Source organism: Nannobrachium achirus (assembly GCF_963921795.1).
Source record: "Nannobrachium achirus genome assembly, chromosome: 24".
Classification (NCBI taxonomy): domain Eukaryota; kingdom Metazoa; phylum Chordata; class Actinopteri; order Myctophiformes; family Myctophidae; genus Nannobrachium; species Nannobrachium achirus.
In genome coordinates, this window is record NC_137831.1 from 8128247 (window position 1) to 8144572 (window position 16326).

At 41.2% G+C, this 16326-nt stretch overlaps 1 protein-coding gene across 1 annotated transcript in view; it reads right to left on the bottom strand.

Moving 5' to 3' along the window:
• The window catches only part of LOC308280397 (small ribosomal subunit protein uS9m-like), a gene marked incomplete at its 5' end in the record, with an annotated part of 31317 nt that extends 23526 nt beyond the window's left edge, over positions 1-7791 (bottom strand). Inside the window, 2 exons of the mRNA XM_080720664.1 lie at positions 4189-4371; positions 7684-7791. Of these exons, the coding sequence (XP_080576790.1) occupies positions 4189-4371; positions 7684-7791 (291 nt within the window). The remainder of the gene's footprint in view (positions 1-4188; positions 4372-7683) is intronic.
• Between the last annotated feature and the right edge of the window lie 8535 nt (positions 7792-16326).

Genomic DNA, 16326 nt, shown 5'->3' on the forward strand with positions numbered 1-16326 from the left:
ATATCGGAGTGAATTTCGGAGTGCGCAAATAAAAACTCAACCTCACGTTATGTCAGTCACGTTTGCACACTGCCGCCCGTTTCGCGCACCACTCGGTCCCTTGCTCTCGCTATCTCTCTCTCTCTCTCCTTGCCCTGAAAAACGCATTTCGCAACGAAAAACGCAGCAGTGTGCAAAGACCTTAACACATACCCTGCCATTTAACAATACCTTCGTACTCTCATATGCCCCCGTCTCCATAGACTTCCATGTAATTCATAGTGCACGGATCATGCACACCCATGCCTAGATAATGCACCACGTGTGTCCACATTGCTCACAGCTTTCAAACAAAGAAATCTGAATGGAAATCCGTTCAGGCATTCATGAGTTAGCAGCCATTATGTTTTCCTAAAATGTAAACAAAGATGGCTGCCATGTTTGAAAGATGGGGTTGCTATGGGGGTTAAACATGCAATTTCGCGATTGCTATCATGCCTAATACATTTTTTGGGGTCAAAAAAAGAATTTGAAAAAAAAAAAAAAAAACTGGAAATTCTCGGGACTATCGGGCCTGGCAGGGAAAGACATTGAAATAATCTCGGGACTATCGGGCCTGGCATGCAATGAGTTAAGTACAGAGTGAAAGGTCAAGTTTATTAAGTATTGACCGTTCAAGTGGTTAAATATCTGAAAACACACATGAACATGAATCCAAAATACACTGTTGATCGTATTGTCAAAACAATGACACTACATCTATGAACAGGTTGTGGGGGTCCACGGCGCTTCATCTCTCTCTCAACTAAGGGGTCCTTGGCCTCAAAACATTGAAGATCCCTGATGCAAAAAAAAAGAGCATGCCTAAGTGGGTGGGTCTGAGGTTAAACGAAAAAGAGAACGAGAGATACTGAAAGCTAACGAACATCGGAGTGGAATGTAAATTGAGCAAAAAAAAGATTATAACATATTATGCACTGATTCTATATTGAGGCAACCGGATGTGGTAGCAGTTTCTCAGGCTCAGGCGGCATTCACACAGGCACGTTTTATTGCAATTAAAACGAATCCTGTAACGTATTGTCGGAAAAAAACAACATTTGAGCATGTGTGAAGATGCATCCATATTCTTTTTCGAATCAAAGAAACCAATGCAAATCCACAAAAGAACGATGGTTTCGATTCGCTACAGCAAACGCTTCACTGTTGGTGTGAATCCATCCGTCTCAAATTACAGGCAATGAAACATTGTGGTATATAGAGCCATGTGCGGGTTAAATCCATAGTTATATATAAAAGGTTAAATCCCCCTCCAGACCGTCCGCTCTCATTAACACCTGGGGAGCCAAACTCGTTCAGGGACGAGTTATGGCCACTAGGTGTCCCCCTGCTACAGGAAGTTATATCGTCCACAGACGAGGCAACAAACAGTTAACTTTTTGAGACTGCAGCTGCCCTTTGCATGACCCGAGTCCATTAGGTCACCCAGTCAGTGAAGGCAGCCCCTCTGGGGAAGACATCACGGAAGGACTTATCATGCTTTACATTCTACTTTGAAACATAAGAACGGCTTTATCTCAGAATGACATGAAAACAGCCCCATGGAAGCAGAGAGCTGATTGTTTTCACGGCGACACTTTACCGCGATTTTACCGCGATTTTTGGATTTTAGTTTCGCGAGCGTTTGTAAACAAATGGATTATCCTCCTCAATCTTCTCTGGACACGCACGTGCACACGCACGAAGCTTGCGAGGCACGTCAAAACAAAGCGTAAGTCAATGGTGGCAGCAGCAACAGCTATAAATGTTATAAACCTTAGCAGCCCATGTGTTAAAGGGAGAGAGGGAGATGTTGACGTTCTCCGCTTTGTAGATATTCATATCTTGCTAGTATTTGCTGTCTGGTTTATTGCTGGTAGATTTTGCGAGTCCCTCCGGCCGCCGCTGGTTTTATTTTTTGATCGCCCGTTTCCGACCGCAGATAAATAGGCTAACGCCTGTGCCGCAATTTTGCGGGGGTCCTGCGGTTACATTGTGAGTTGAACTTTAAGAATTAATAAACATAGGGAGATGGAGGAGGCATTATTATGCAGCTTGGATACATACATGTCCCGTGGACAGACGTGGACTCAGTGATTCCTTTTTTCGGATGACAAAGTGCAGTGTGAGCGCAAACGTATCAATTAAATATGCAAGAATGTGGCAACTTCACCCCTCCCATTCGCACGACTAAACCGAATTATATTATGAGAAAGTGGCCTCAGTCTCCGGGATCAAAGCCTGATTCGCCATGGTAGTCGACAGGGCAGACACTTGAATGACGATGTGGCTGGGTTTTGCTGTGATGATCCCTGGGTGTTATGGAGGGAGCACAGCAAATCCCAGCCACATCTCTTGGTCCTGTGGTCTGCTGTGGCAAGGTTAGAAATTAACCCATTCAGAATGGGAAACATTATTGTATATCATTAATTGAAAAATAGCAGATATACAAGCTCGCTGCGAGCTTGTAGATCTGCAATTTTTGAAAAATCGTGAAAATTAGAATTTTGACCCGATTCTATAAGTGTCTTTTGAACCCTTCTAAGATTTTTTGAAAAACCTATGTTTCTACTATGTCTGCAATCTGGCCAGCCATCGTCAAAGAAAAGCTCCTTTTCACTTAACTGGAGCTCAGTTAGTCTGTTCTTGAGAGACTACTATGTCAGTGGTTCTCAAACCTTTTCATGTGAAGGACCCTCAAAATGATATTTATTTGGCCACGGACCCCCATCTCAAAATATCTAGTTCCAGGGACCACCCAGAAGCAAAATTTAAGTTACAAACCTTCGCTTAAAAAAATACATATATTCAAAGATTTGCACACATTTTCACGACTTTTTCAAAAATAGCAGATCTACAAGCTCGCGGCTCGGCACTCGGTGCCGCGCTGTGAGCTTGTAGATCTGCATTTGAAAGCATTTTAAAGCATTCAATAATTCTAGGCCTAAATGGGTTAAAAGGGTGTGAGAGTTGTAGGAGAGTCGGCTGAGCGAGAGAGCATGAAGTGCAGGCAGAGACAGCAAGGGAAAAGTGCAATGTAGACTATGTCCTGCATATACAAAGTCACAAAACCAGGGAATTAGGCCAAATTAAACCCATTTAGGCCTAGAATTATTGAATGCTTTAACCAGTGAAAAATAGCAGATATACAAGCTCACGCGCTGCGGGCTTGTAGATCTTCTATTTTTGAAAAAGTCGTGAAAATGTGTGCAAATCTTTGAATATATGTATTTTCAAAGCGAACGTCTGTAACTAAAACTAAAATTTTGCTTCTGGGGGGGGGGGGGGTCCCTGGAACTAAATATTTTGAGATGGGGGTCCGTGGCCAAATAAATATCATTTTGGGGGTCCCTCACATGAAAAGGTCTGAAAACCACTGACATAGTAGTCTCTCAAGAACAGACTGACTGAGCTCCAGTTAAATGAAAAGGACCTTTTCTTTAACGATGGCTGGCCAGATTGCTGACATAGAAACATAGGTTTTTCAAAAAAATCTTAGAAGGATTCAAAAGACACTCCAGTACTTTTTTTCAAAAATAGCAGATCTACAAGCTTGCAGCGTGGCACTCGGTGCCACGCTGTGAGCCCTTCAACAGCCCTTCAACAGTCCACACTGGAGCTTCAGAGAAGCAGAAAGAAGACATATAGTAAATAGGAATGTATTATTTGGTATCTGAATATTTAATTGAATTTAATTATAATTCTTCTTAGAAAACTTGACATATTATTAAGTTATTAACCTAATACTGCAAGAACCTGAAAGCTAGTTCTATGAGAAGAAACACACGTTTTAACACATACTCTGCCCTTTAAAAATGGCCACTTTCAGGCTGAACTAACACATTCTCTGTATACATGTGTGTGCACACTGTTCACAGATTTCAAACAAAACAATCTGCTTGGAAATCCGTTCAGGCATTCATGAGATGGCAGCCATTATGTTTTCTTCAAATACCCCATGGTTGCCATGTTTGAAAGATGGGGTTGGTCTGGGGGTCAAACATGCAATTTCGCGATAGCGATCATGCCTAGTAGATAGTAGGAAATAGGCCCCAACTCGGGAAAACTTGCGTGGCGTTGTCAAACAACGGGAATAACTCGGGAAACTCTTGATAGAGCAGTTAAAAACACACTGCATGTTTGTGGTGTGCGACTGTGCGCCTTTCTTACATCGATGTCCTCCTGGGTGAAGTTCTCCGGGTCCTCTCCCATCATGTTGGCCAGGTGACGCTTCCCGATGTTGAACTCCTCCACCTGCTTCTGGACGAACTCGGCGGTGAACTTCTCCGGTCCTAGAGCGGCCAGGTTCTTTCTGTGGAGGGCTGAGCTCACACATATCTGCCTGCTCGGCACCTGAAACAAATACATATTCAATTTAGGCCTAGAATTATTGAATGCTTTAACCAGTGGAAAAATAGCAGATATACAAGCTCACAGCGCGGCACCGAGTGCCGCGCTGCGAGCTTGTAGATCTGCTATTTTTGAAAAAGTCGTGAAAACGTGTGCAACTCTTTGAATATATGTATTTTCAAAGCGAACGCTTGTAACTCAAATTCTGCTTCTGGGTGGTCCCTGGAACTAGATATTTTGAGATGGAGGGTCCGTGGCCAAATAAATATCATTTTGGGGGTCCTTGTAAAAGAGTTCGTTTGGTGAGGGCAAGGTGTTCAGAACATGACAAAACAAAGTTCCAAAAATGAGGATTTTTATTTTCTGCTGGCAAGATAATAGTTCCAAAAACTACAAAAATGTAAACTTGAAATTGAAATTAGACAAAAAAGTAAATAAATGAAAACCAATGCCTATAGCACTAAGACACCTCAAAGCAGGCGTGCAGTATAAGTTCTAACAGACTTCAATACTGTTTTCAGAGACAGAGCTCTCCCCGAGCATTGTGCCTCCTCCTCCCTAGTGCAGAGACCATGACTCAATGCCAGAAAGTTTCCAGAGCATAAGTAGTGTGGGCCTTGCCCCAATTGGTCCAAACCAATCATCCCTGATCAGGGAACACTACCTAAACACCTGGCAATGCATGTGACAAATCAAGAAAACATTTCACAGACATAATAACGCTTAATCGAAATTAAGTATAAAGGTAAGTATTCATATTCTTAACTCAACCCTTTATGACAAACAAACACTTCCTTCATTGAAACACCCCTTCAAAATGGTCTGCTCCAATCACTCCAATCAGTCTCCTCACTATAAATTGAGCAATGGAAACACCTGTGATTCTTTTAAAGCACCATCAGAAGTAAGTGTGTTAGACCAAGAATAATCAGTTGAAGAAATACATATTTAACACACTTTTCATTTGTCATATTGGTGAACTGAATGAGAATATACTGCAACATAAAAATAAGCAGTGCATAACCTGGAAATGCTACAATAACCAGATTAAAAGTATAATCAGAAAAACACAACTGAAAATGTGGGCCTTAAAAGTTAGAAGTGGGAATGGCAGTATCTGTCATTGTCACAGTCCTTCACATGAAAAGGTTTGAGAACCACTGACATAGTAGTCTCTCAAGAACCGACGAGCTCCATTTAAGTGAAAAGGACCTTTTCTTTGACGATGGCTGGCCAGATTGCTGACATAGAAACATAGGTTTTTTTTTAAAACCTTAGAAGGATTCAAAAGACACGGGTCAAAATTCTAATTTTCACAATTTTTCAAAAATAGCAGATCTACAAGCTTGCAGCTTATATATCTGCTTTTTTCCAATATTTAAAGCATAAAATAATGATGCGCAATAATGTGTAACCGTTCTAAATGGGTTAAACCCATTTAAGCCTGAAAAATACCTTAAAAAAAGTCTTCTAAATCCTAACGTCATATGTCAAGGACCCCCTATAATTATATGTAGTTGACCGCAGACTCCCATCTGAAAATATTTAGTTCCAGGGACCAAGAGAAAGAAGGATTTGCGTTAGAAATGTCTGCTTTAAAAATATATACTTTCAAAGATATGCACACATTTTCACGATAGCAGATCTACTTCTTTTTTTTCTCTTCCTTTTTTAAAGATTTGTTTTGGGGCTTTTATGCCTTTATTGATAGGACAGCAGACCGACATGGGGGGAGAGATGGGGAGAGAAACGCGGCAAATGTCGTCCGGACCAGAGTAGGTCAGCAGTAAATTAGGCCTGTCAAAACTTTATAATCGTCTGATCGCAATTATTTGAACTAATCGTCTGATCGCAATTATTTGAACTAATTGTAATTGTTTTGCATAATCTTTAGAGTTTAGAGTTTCCCATTCATCTGTAGAAAAACAGCTGGATGAAATTAAGAGAAATGTCATATTTTCACATCGTTGTCCATACTCTTTTAACCCAGTGGTCCTCAACCTTTTCAGGCTGTGATCCCCAAAATAATCATATTTTAACTGGGGACCCCCACACCCTGACAAGCACTAAGAGTTGAGGCATTACATTTTGTATAACACGTCACGGTTCTATTGTGAAAATAGCAGATCTACATGCTCACAACACCTCGCAACGCGAGGTGTTGTGAGCATGGAGATCTGCTATTTTCGCAACTCCTGCCTCTAATATTTGACAATTTGGACAATGTTTAATTTGTCATTTTAGAGAGAAGTCCTTAAATTGTCACTTTAGAAATGTGCATATACCCTCTATACACTTAAACTTTGTTGGCTTGTTTACTGTTGAGTGAGAAAACAATGTTGCACATTAAGTTAATCATCTGGAGACCCCCCAAAATAATTTGGGGACCCCAAGGGGGGTCCCGACCCACAGGTTGAGAACCACTGTTTTAACCACTTCCAACCTGGGGTCTCTATTTGGGGATTCAGGGTCAAAACATTTTAACTTATTGTTTTCCCATAAATAGCAGATCTACCAGCTAATGTAGATCAGCTATTGTTGCCATTAAAAATACACTTAAAAAAGTATAAAATGGTTAAGCAAATGGCCTATTCTTGCCCTAGTATATGGAGAATTTTCAGTACTTTTATTTCTACTCCACTACATCTCAGAGGCAAATATTGTACTTTTACTCGACTACAATTATTTAACAACTTTAGTTACTAGTTAGGGCTACTTTAGTTTGTAGATTTGGATTATTATTACAAAACATACATTAACCACTTCAAAAAAGCCGAATCTATCCTTTCAAAAGATTGTTATACATGAAAATTTGAAATGGGACATTCTGCATTTGTAAGTACTTTGCTTTTGGTACTTTAAGTTCATTTTGATGCCAATACTTTGCACTTTTACTCAAGTAATACATTTTGAATTTCGGGGCTTTTACTTGTAACAGACTAGTATTTCGACATTGCAGTATTGCTCCTTTTACTCAAAGTAAAGAACGTGAGTAGCCTACTTTTTCCACCAAAAACACCACTGATATTAAGCTACTAGCCAGGCCAACAAAGCATTTCTATCGACAGAAATTGCAGCCACGAAACCCAAACATGTTAAAGCAGAGATAATATTAACTATTAAATTACAGAAGACGGCATTTATTGCGATTAAAATCTACGAGACATTCCTCGTATTATTAGTGCGAGAGCTGGAAGTGACAGCCAAGGCATGCTAGTTCAAGGACGTCAACACATTCACATTCCAGTCATATTCCATGGTTTCCCGACGCGTTTGCAGCGACAGCAGAACAGATGGAGTGCAGAAAGTCTTTACCTGTCGGCTTAGATGCGACGACACGGCGTTAATATTTATATTTGTGCAACATTTGTGTCCACATCTCCACAGCGCAGAGCTCACGGTGCGAGCACTGGAGGCCGCCATCTTTGTTTGGGAAAAATTACAGAATACAATGGTGACGTCATGACAGGAACTTCCTTCCTTCGGCCACTGAACACACAAGGGATTTATTTATTTATTTATTATTTAATTATTTGATGATTTACTTACACTTTATAAAACATTTAACATTTTAACACACAAGAAATGTAAAAAAAAAAAAAAAAAAAAAATTAAATATTAAAAAATAGCAGATATACAAGCTCACAGCGCGGCACCGAGTGCCGCGCTGCGAGCTTGGAGATCTGCTATTTTTGAAAAATCGTGAAAATTCGAATTTTGACCCGATTCTATAAGTGTCTTTTGAATCCTTCTAAGATTTTGGGAAAAAACCTATGTTTCTATGTCAGCAATCTGGCCAGCCATAGTCAAAGAAAAGGTCCTTTTCACTTAACTGGAGCTCAGTTAGTCTGTTCTTGAGAGACTACTATGTCAGTCGTTCTCAAACCTTTTCATGTGAAGGACCCCCATAATGATATTTATTTGGCCATGGACCCCCATTTCAAAATATCTAGTTCCAGGGACCACCCAGAAGCAAAATCTGAGTCACAACCGTTCGCTTTGAAAATACATATTCAAAGATTTGCACACATTTTCACGACTTTTTCCAAAAATAGCAGATGTGAGCTTGTATATCTGCTATTTTTCAATAGTTAAAGCATAAAATATTGCGTCATAATGTGTTCAGGCCTAAATGGGTTAAACGACTTGAACTGTCGGCTACCTACAGTACTAGTCTGCTCTTATTTTCCCTCTACACCAAACCGCGAGGCGTTGTGAGCTTGTAGATCTGCTATGTTTTGGCTAATGTTCCACTAAGAATAGGTATGCTAGGGTTCAAGTGATTTATGTAAAAAACATGATCCTATCACACAAAGATTTGGCGGCCCCCTTGTAGTAACTCTGGGGACCCCCCCAGGGGTCCCGGACCCCCTGTTGAAGACTGCCTTACCACTTAATAAAATACCACTCAAAGGACAGGTGACTGGTTGTTTGCAGTGGTGTCCATTAAGAACTGGTGATAAGAGGATGGATGTAAAGACCCTTGTGGTCCTCAAACATTTTATTAATAATATTTGGCTGCGGATCCCCCATCTAAAAAGATTTTGAGCCAGAAGAGAAGATGTATGTGGCAAAAAAAAGTTGTTGTAATCTGCTATTTTTAAATAGTCAACAAAAACAGTAAATGGATTAAGAGGTTAAAATTATTGTGATGCTACATCAACTACTTTTGTTGGGGACCGTCCACGAACCCCCTCTAGGACCCCTAAGGGTCCCTGGACCCCTAGTTCAGAAGCACTGAACTAAGTTGTTACAGTGTGGGGTTATGTTAATTGACTCTCCTAATTAATTGACAAAAAACAATCATAATATTATAAATTAAATAATATAAGATATTATATGCAATGTTCCAGCTGACACAGCAAACACAGCAGCAGAACAGATGTGGTGCAAACTGTGCAACAAAATGTAGAAATACTCTGTCAAAATTGACTTGAGTAAAAGTTCCCAAACTGTGGACTAAACTCTCCATTGCAGTCAGAACTGTAAATGTTACTGTCACATACTGTACATACAGCGACATTGATATTTTCATAGATGCTTTACTTTGATCAGAGATGGTGAAGCAGACTTTTAGTTTGGAGGTCTGCAGGTGTTTACAACCATTCTGATCGAATCCATTGATTATGTTCAAGCTATAGTGGGCATATTTAACCACTTAAACTGTCAATAATTTGTAAACTTGACCTATACTGTAGGCCTATATGGCTCTGTATTTGGTCTGCTCTTTTTTCCTGTCTATACCAATGTCGATTTAGATCTGTCATTTTCACTACAAGTGGCATTACATGGAATCTAACAGATTTCTGTGAATGAAAATAAACACCTAAAAAATAAAAAATAAAAACACTGCAAACTACATGTTCTGAAATCCCGAGAGAGAGCACAGACAATCAGTAGCTGTAGGCCTACATGAGTTTACACTTCAACACTTTTAGCATGGCTTAAAATCTCCACATTTCAATTTCCAAAGTTGCTTTATCTCATTGCATTTCAAAGAGTAAGTTTTCTTATCTACTCATCACTGTGACTTGAGTTTTTTAAGAATTTAAATGTATTATAGCATTGCAACATTTCATCAATGACAGACTACTGTCAAAATCTGCTTTTGACAGTCAATTAAAACAGAGAACAAAGTGCCAGGTCTGGTGGTGTATTGTGAAATGTCCCTTTTGCCCCCCCATGCAGGGAGTCTTGTTGACAGCATGTGTTGGCCCTCATCGAGGCTTCTAATGCAGGGGCGTCAATTGGGTATGGCAGGGGTATGCAGCTGCCATACCCTGGGTCCAGGGCGGAAAATAAAAGTCACTTTTAATATAAATCCATGAATGTCTCTTTGTCTATCTGTGCTGGTTATTATGTTGTTAAATTACATTAAAATAACTACAAATGCAAAATTTAACAAAATGGTCACTTTAACAAGGTATTATAATTATATTCTTCTCCACACTTGTATTCTCCCCATCTTGACAAAATGGTATATTCCCAGGTTCCGCAGGTCAGCTGCACAGGAGCAATTCATTATTGTTATCCAGCCCAAGAAACCGTAGAAACCTGTGTAAAAAACTGACAAAAGTAGGTTTTTTTCCAGACATATGAAAATAGCCGATCTACATGCTCACAACGCCTCGCAGAGCGAGGCGTTGTGAGCATGTAGATCAGCTATTTTCACAATAGAACCGTGTTATCCAAAATATAATGCCTATTTTGCCATACCCTAGCTTTTGCTGAACTGACACCACTGTTCTAATGACACGGACGCGGGCTCCCTTTGACTGTCTGTGGATCTTTTGAACATTGTTCATTGTGTTGTCATGAAACATTTTTGCTTTGTTGGGCAATGGATCAAACCATTCTGGTGTTCTGGGGGAGGAAGAAGAAAATCAGATGTATGGTGATGCAAGCGTTGATAGGACCACGTTCTCCAGATGTTCCTGTCTGGTGTTAGATCTGTTAACAACAAAGTTCAGCAAAATGCCCCTTCCAGTGTCTCCACTAAGCTCTTGTCATATTGAATCTTACTCCGTTCTTCCATCAAATGCCATACAATATGTCCAAAACCTCAGCATCTGCTATTGGCAAAACAAAACTAAACTAAACAAAACAAAAACAAAAAAAGAATGTGTGCAGAACTGCAACAGAAGGCACATTTGGAGAGCACTGTAGTCTGCTTGTTCTGAGACAATCTTGGAATGTTGTATCTTGTTAAAAGAAAAACAGCTTCAAATGTATTATTGATTGTTCGTCATAAAATGTGATACACAGCAAAGTCATCTATAGAGGGTTTACGGTGACATCATCATCATACCCGGAAGTAATGCGGGAAAGCCTACTGAGTGGCAAAAAACTAAGTTCTGGTCTTGACAGCCCATACAGTACATCCAAATAGAAAAGTCCTATCTGATTGCATTAAACAACGTTAAATGACGATAAACTCACTTTGCCACTCATTGTGCCACTCGATTTGCCACTCGATATGCCATTCACTTTATGCATGCGTCCTCTATACTAATTTAAGCCTGATTTACATCACATTTTATTCCTAAAACATGGCAAAAATTGTTTTTTGTATGCCTATTGACACTATTTTATGACTTATGGAGTGATAAAATATCTAAAATTCCCTCTGTAATTTATTTTGTCTCTAATATGTCAAGAAAAGGAAACAATAGTTTTGAACCTGGTATTATCCAATCTTCAGATTTATGTACCTGAAAAGTATGCAAATTGGGCATTATTAGTGCATATAATGCCTAATTTGCATATCTAAACATATAATTTCAGAAAACTTGTAATTCAAAAGGTCTTACTCTTGATGTAAGTAATCAACTGGAAAATGTAATTGTGGTAGCTATTAGTTAATTTTTTTACCCTATTCACATAGTGTCTCGCTCTCTTCATGATTACTCCGATTAGGGAGTCTTACTGGTTTTACCCTATTCACATAGTGTCTCGCTCTCTTCATGATTACACTCCAGGTGTTTTGGGTCCATATTTACCCCTTGATGCTATAGGATTTAGCTGCCTAACCTCTTTGATCACAGTCCTCGCAACCTATTTCACAAGCCCACCATCTGCACGTTTGGGGTGGGTGACCCGTTAAACCTCTGGTTATGGCCTTTGGTTATGACTGGCCTTGCTAGTCATCGGTTATGACTAGCAAGGTCAAATACATCAACTACATCTCATGGAATGTAAGGTCTCAACAACCCAGTAAAATCGTTGCAAAGGGTTCAACATGCATGAAATAATACACAGGTCTCCCACTCTCCCTGTATGGACATAGTTAATTATGTCGATGTTGTTTTTTAAAGATTAGTTTTTTTGGGGCTTTTATGCCTTTATTGGATAGGACAGTAGACTGACAGGAAATGGGGGGAGAGATGGGGAGTGACACACGGCAAAGGTCGTCCGGATTGGGAATCGAACCGGCGACACCACCAGGCATGCGTGACCTATGTGGCAATGCCTAATGCGCCTAGACCAGTAGGCCTTGTTTTTTAAATAGTGAAAATAGCCAGATACAACTCAAGTGTGTGACCATGTAGAGTTTTTGCTATTCTTATTGGAGGAAAGGTTCAGAAAAAAGAAGGCACAAAAACGTATATTTACACACGAGCCATAAAAACGGGGTCTGCGGCCCAAAATGGGTCACAACCCTATCGTCGTTGTCGGGTGGAAACCTTGTATCTCCAAGTTTCAAATTTGTATGTTCTTTCGCAAAGTAAAGCCCTGCTTCATCGTACAAGGCCGTCGCACAAAAGTAGTGAAAACAGCAGATCTACAAGCACACAACGCCTCGCACTGCGAGGCGTTGTGTGCTTGTAGATCGGCTGTTTTCACTAGTTTAAATCATTTTTAAAATGGAAAATGCAAAACGAAAGTTTTTTGGACATATAAGGTTTTCACCCGACAACGACGCTATGTTTGTTTGGGAAACAGTGGCGTACGTAGGCTACAGCATTGCACCGTGTGCCTACAGATCAATGCGGCGTGTCTTCACTTATATTACTTTGATAGAGTTGGTGCAGGAACGGGGGGAAATTAATCAAAGTGAAGGGGCACAGACTCCGGGGCGCGTGCCAGTCGATACGACCATGTGGTTAACCCATTCAGAACCGGGTACACTATATTGTGTATCATTATTTTATGCTTTAACTATTGAAAAATAGCAGATATACAAGCTCACAGTGCGGCACCGAGTGCCGCGCTGCGAGCTTTTAGATCTGCAATTTTTGAAAAATCTTGAAAATTGGAATTTTGACCCGATTCTATAAGTGTCTTTTGAATCCTTCAAAGGTTTTTTGAAACTATACATAGAAACTATGACATAGATACTATGTTAACTATGTTTCTATGTCAGCAATCTGGCCAGCCATCGTCAAAGAAAAGGTCCTTTTACTTAAATGGAGCTCAGTTAGTCTGTTCTTGAGAGACTACTATGTCAGTGGTGCTCAAACCTTTTCATGTGAAGGACCCCCAAAATGATATTTATTTGGCCACGGACCCCCATCTCAAAATATTTAGTTCCAGGGACCCACCCAGAAGCAAAATATGAGTTACAAACGTTCGCTTTGAAAACACATATATCCAAAGATTTGCGCACATTTTCACGACTTTTTCAAAAATAGCAGATCTACAAGCTCGCAGCGCGGCACTCGGTGCCGCGCTGTGAGCTTGTATATCTGCTATTTTTCCACTGGTTAAAAAGCATTCAATAATTCTAGGCCTGAATGTGTTTTAATTTGCCCCGAGGAGCACCGTCGCGGAGCAGATGATAAACAGTGTTTGCCCCGTGTTTTAGCCACGAGCGTGCTCCCGCTCACCAAGAAAAATAGTTTCGACCCGTGGTCTCTAATTCATAGTGGGGGGTGAGCGCTGGGACATTAATCATCGTTCTGGCGCAGTCCCGTCTCTGACAGCCGTGAGCCACCATAGGTGGAGCGGGGTGGAGATATTCCTTTCGGTGAGCTCTCTCCGCGGCGCGCGGACATCGATATGCGCTGTGCAACGCGTGGTGACAGTACATCGCGATTCGGGATGGCTGCAGCAGAGAATGTAGGATACATGTTAGTTTGTTTTCTAACGTCGGGCCACACCACCCGGGTACACATTCCTTTAAGACTTGAACCCTATAGCATCCATATTCTGGGGCAAACCTTAAAGACAAATAGCAGATTTACACACGGTGTTTAGTGCAGGGGTCTTCAACGTTTTCAGGCCAAGGACCCCTTAACTGAGAGAGAGATGAAGCAGGGACCCCCTCTACATGTCGTATAAATGCGTGATGCAGATTTTCATCGACTTGTTTGACAGCACGGCCATCAGTCTATGTTGGATTTGTGTAAATGTTTTTTCAGACATTTCACGTCAGTCGTCGATACTTAGTTAAACTTGACCTTTCACACCTCTACACCAAACCTATTTGCTGAAAATAGCCGATCTGCAAGCTCTCAACGCCTCTTAGTGCGAGGCGTTGAGAGCTTGTAGATCTGCTATTTTTGACTAAAGTCTGATTGGAGAGGAGACGATCAACTTTTTTCTGTGACTGATAACAGCTATTCTCATTTTTCTGTTTTGGGATCAGGATTTCTGCAACGGCCCTTTTGATTAAATCAACACAACGCTCCTCCATTTGTCCCCGCAACCTTGCATCTCCTGACTCACTTTGGAGTCCCCATCCCACAGGTTGAGAAAACCTCGCATAATGAGAGCCGTAGGATTTAAAAGACCCCTAAGGGTCCATTACGGACCCTGCGTGGCGGTCCCCAGACCCGACAGTTGACAACCAGTGGACTGTACCTTGTTGCCAGTCATTAAAGGCTTGGCTCTCGTCCAGCTCTCCATATGGCCCACAGAGGCATTCCAGCAAACATTCATCTTGGGAGGAAAAAAGGAACAACCACAATGGGCGACGTTGACCTCTAGTCAATTTGATCCACATTGACTGACATCTCTTAATTGTATGGATACAACGCAGATGAAGCAACAAATAATGGGGGGGAAGGGGAAGGGTGGGGTGTATTTCACCATGGAGCCTTGCCAAGCAGGCCTCTTTCTCTCCTCTTTCCAGGGGATGGAGTGGCGTTGAATTGGGGGGCTTATAATACCAGCGAGCTGACTGAGGCGGCTTCGCTCCAGTCATCATTTCCATGGTGCTTTACGCCGATTCCCCCTAATATCCTTAGCACCGAGCGCGAGGGATAAGCCGTGTCGTGCCGAAACCCCGGGCTGTCATGCCCACAAACCGTTCACGGCTGGAAAAGAATCCATTATGGCTCCTCAGCAAAACATGGGGCTCAAAGGGCCGGTTTTGCTCAAGCTCATTTGCTCTGTTAAGGCTTATTTATTTACCCTCGGCTCCACGTGGGACGCGCTCTCGTATGTGTCACAATGCAGCACACAGCTGGCTTTTAGAGGAATGCCATATTCATGTAGAGCTGGTTATATGGATCCCTTGAATCATCGTGGGCGCATTATGTCACGAAGGCTAACCGTGCGTACAATGTCGTCTCCCGTGTTTTAGTAGGCAGTAATGGATGCGGCGAGATGTTTCAATTAGCAAAAACTATCGTCAAAGTGTGCCAAAGACCAAAACAAAATATTTGGAAATGGATTTAATTAAAACACAAGTCCCAAAACAAAGCACAGATTGCGGAAAATCTCACCAAAAGATCAAGTAGAAATAACTAGTAAGACGCCTCAGGGCGACAAGCGAGCCACAGTGATGTGGACATCAGGGATGTGGACATCAGGGACTGTGGACATCAAGGATCTCCATATATGAGCATAAAAGGGATTTGTTCCCCCTGGCATCACAGGGATCTCCATATATGGGCATAAAGGGGATTTGTTCCCCCTGGCATCACAGGGATCTCTCTAACAGGGCATCATTAACATTGATGACATCAGGGAACAAAGGGATTCCCTTAGTGTGACAGCAGTAAAGCCAGAGCGTGATGTCAGAGCAGCAAACCCATTCTGTTAAGAGTTCCCCTGACATCAAAGTGACAACAGAGCATGATGTCAGAGCGGCAAACCAATAGACACGCGTACACGTCTACACGGACACGGACAAGCTGTGACGTTGGTTAAAATGAAGTTTTATTCATTAAAATAAGTTGAATTTGTAAGTCGCTGTAACATTTTATTGATCAAATCTTCCTTCTCTGTCTCATCTATTCATTTGCATCTGCCATAATAACACTGCCTGAAGCAGGAACCCAAAGTAAAGACTCAAGGCTTATTCAACAGTGTTTTCACTGATTGCAGATTCAAGGTAGTAGTGGCTTGCATCCCCACGCCTTCTATATACTCATATACAGTACATACATAATATTCGTGTACACTACAGTACATAATATTGAATGATTCTGTGGCCTTGTAAGGCAATTTCTCTCAGGGAAATGTGAACGCATCTTGCGGATCCTTCTCACACCTCCTTCTGGTGCTTCCAGG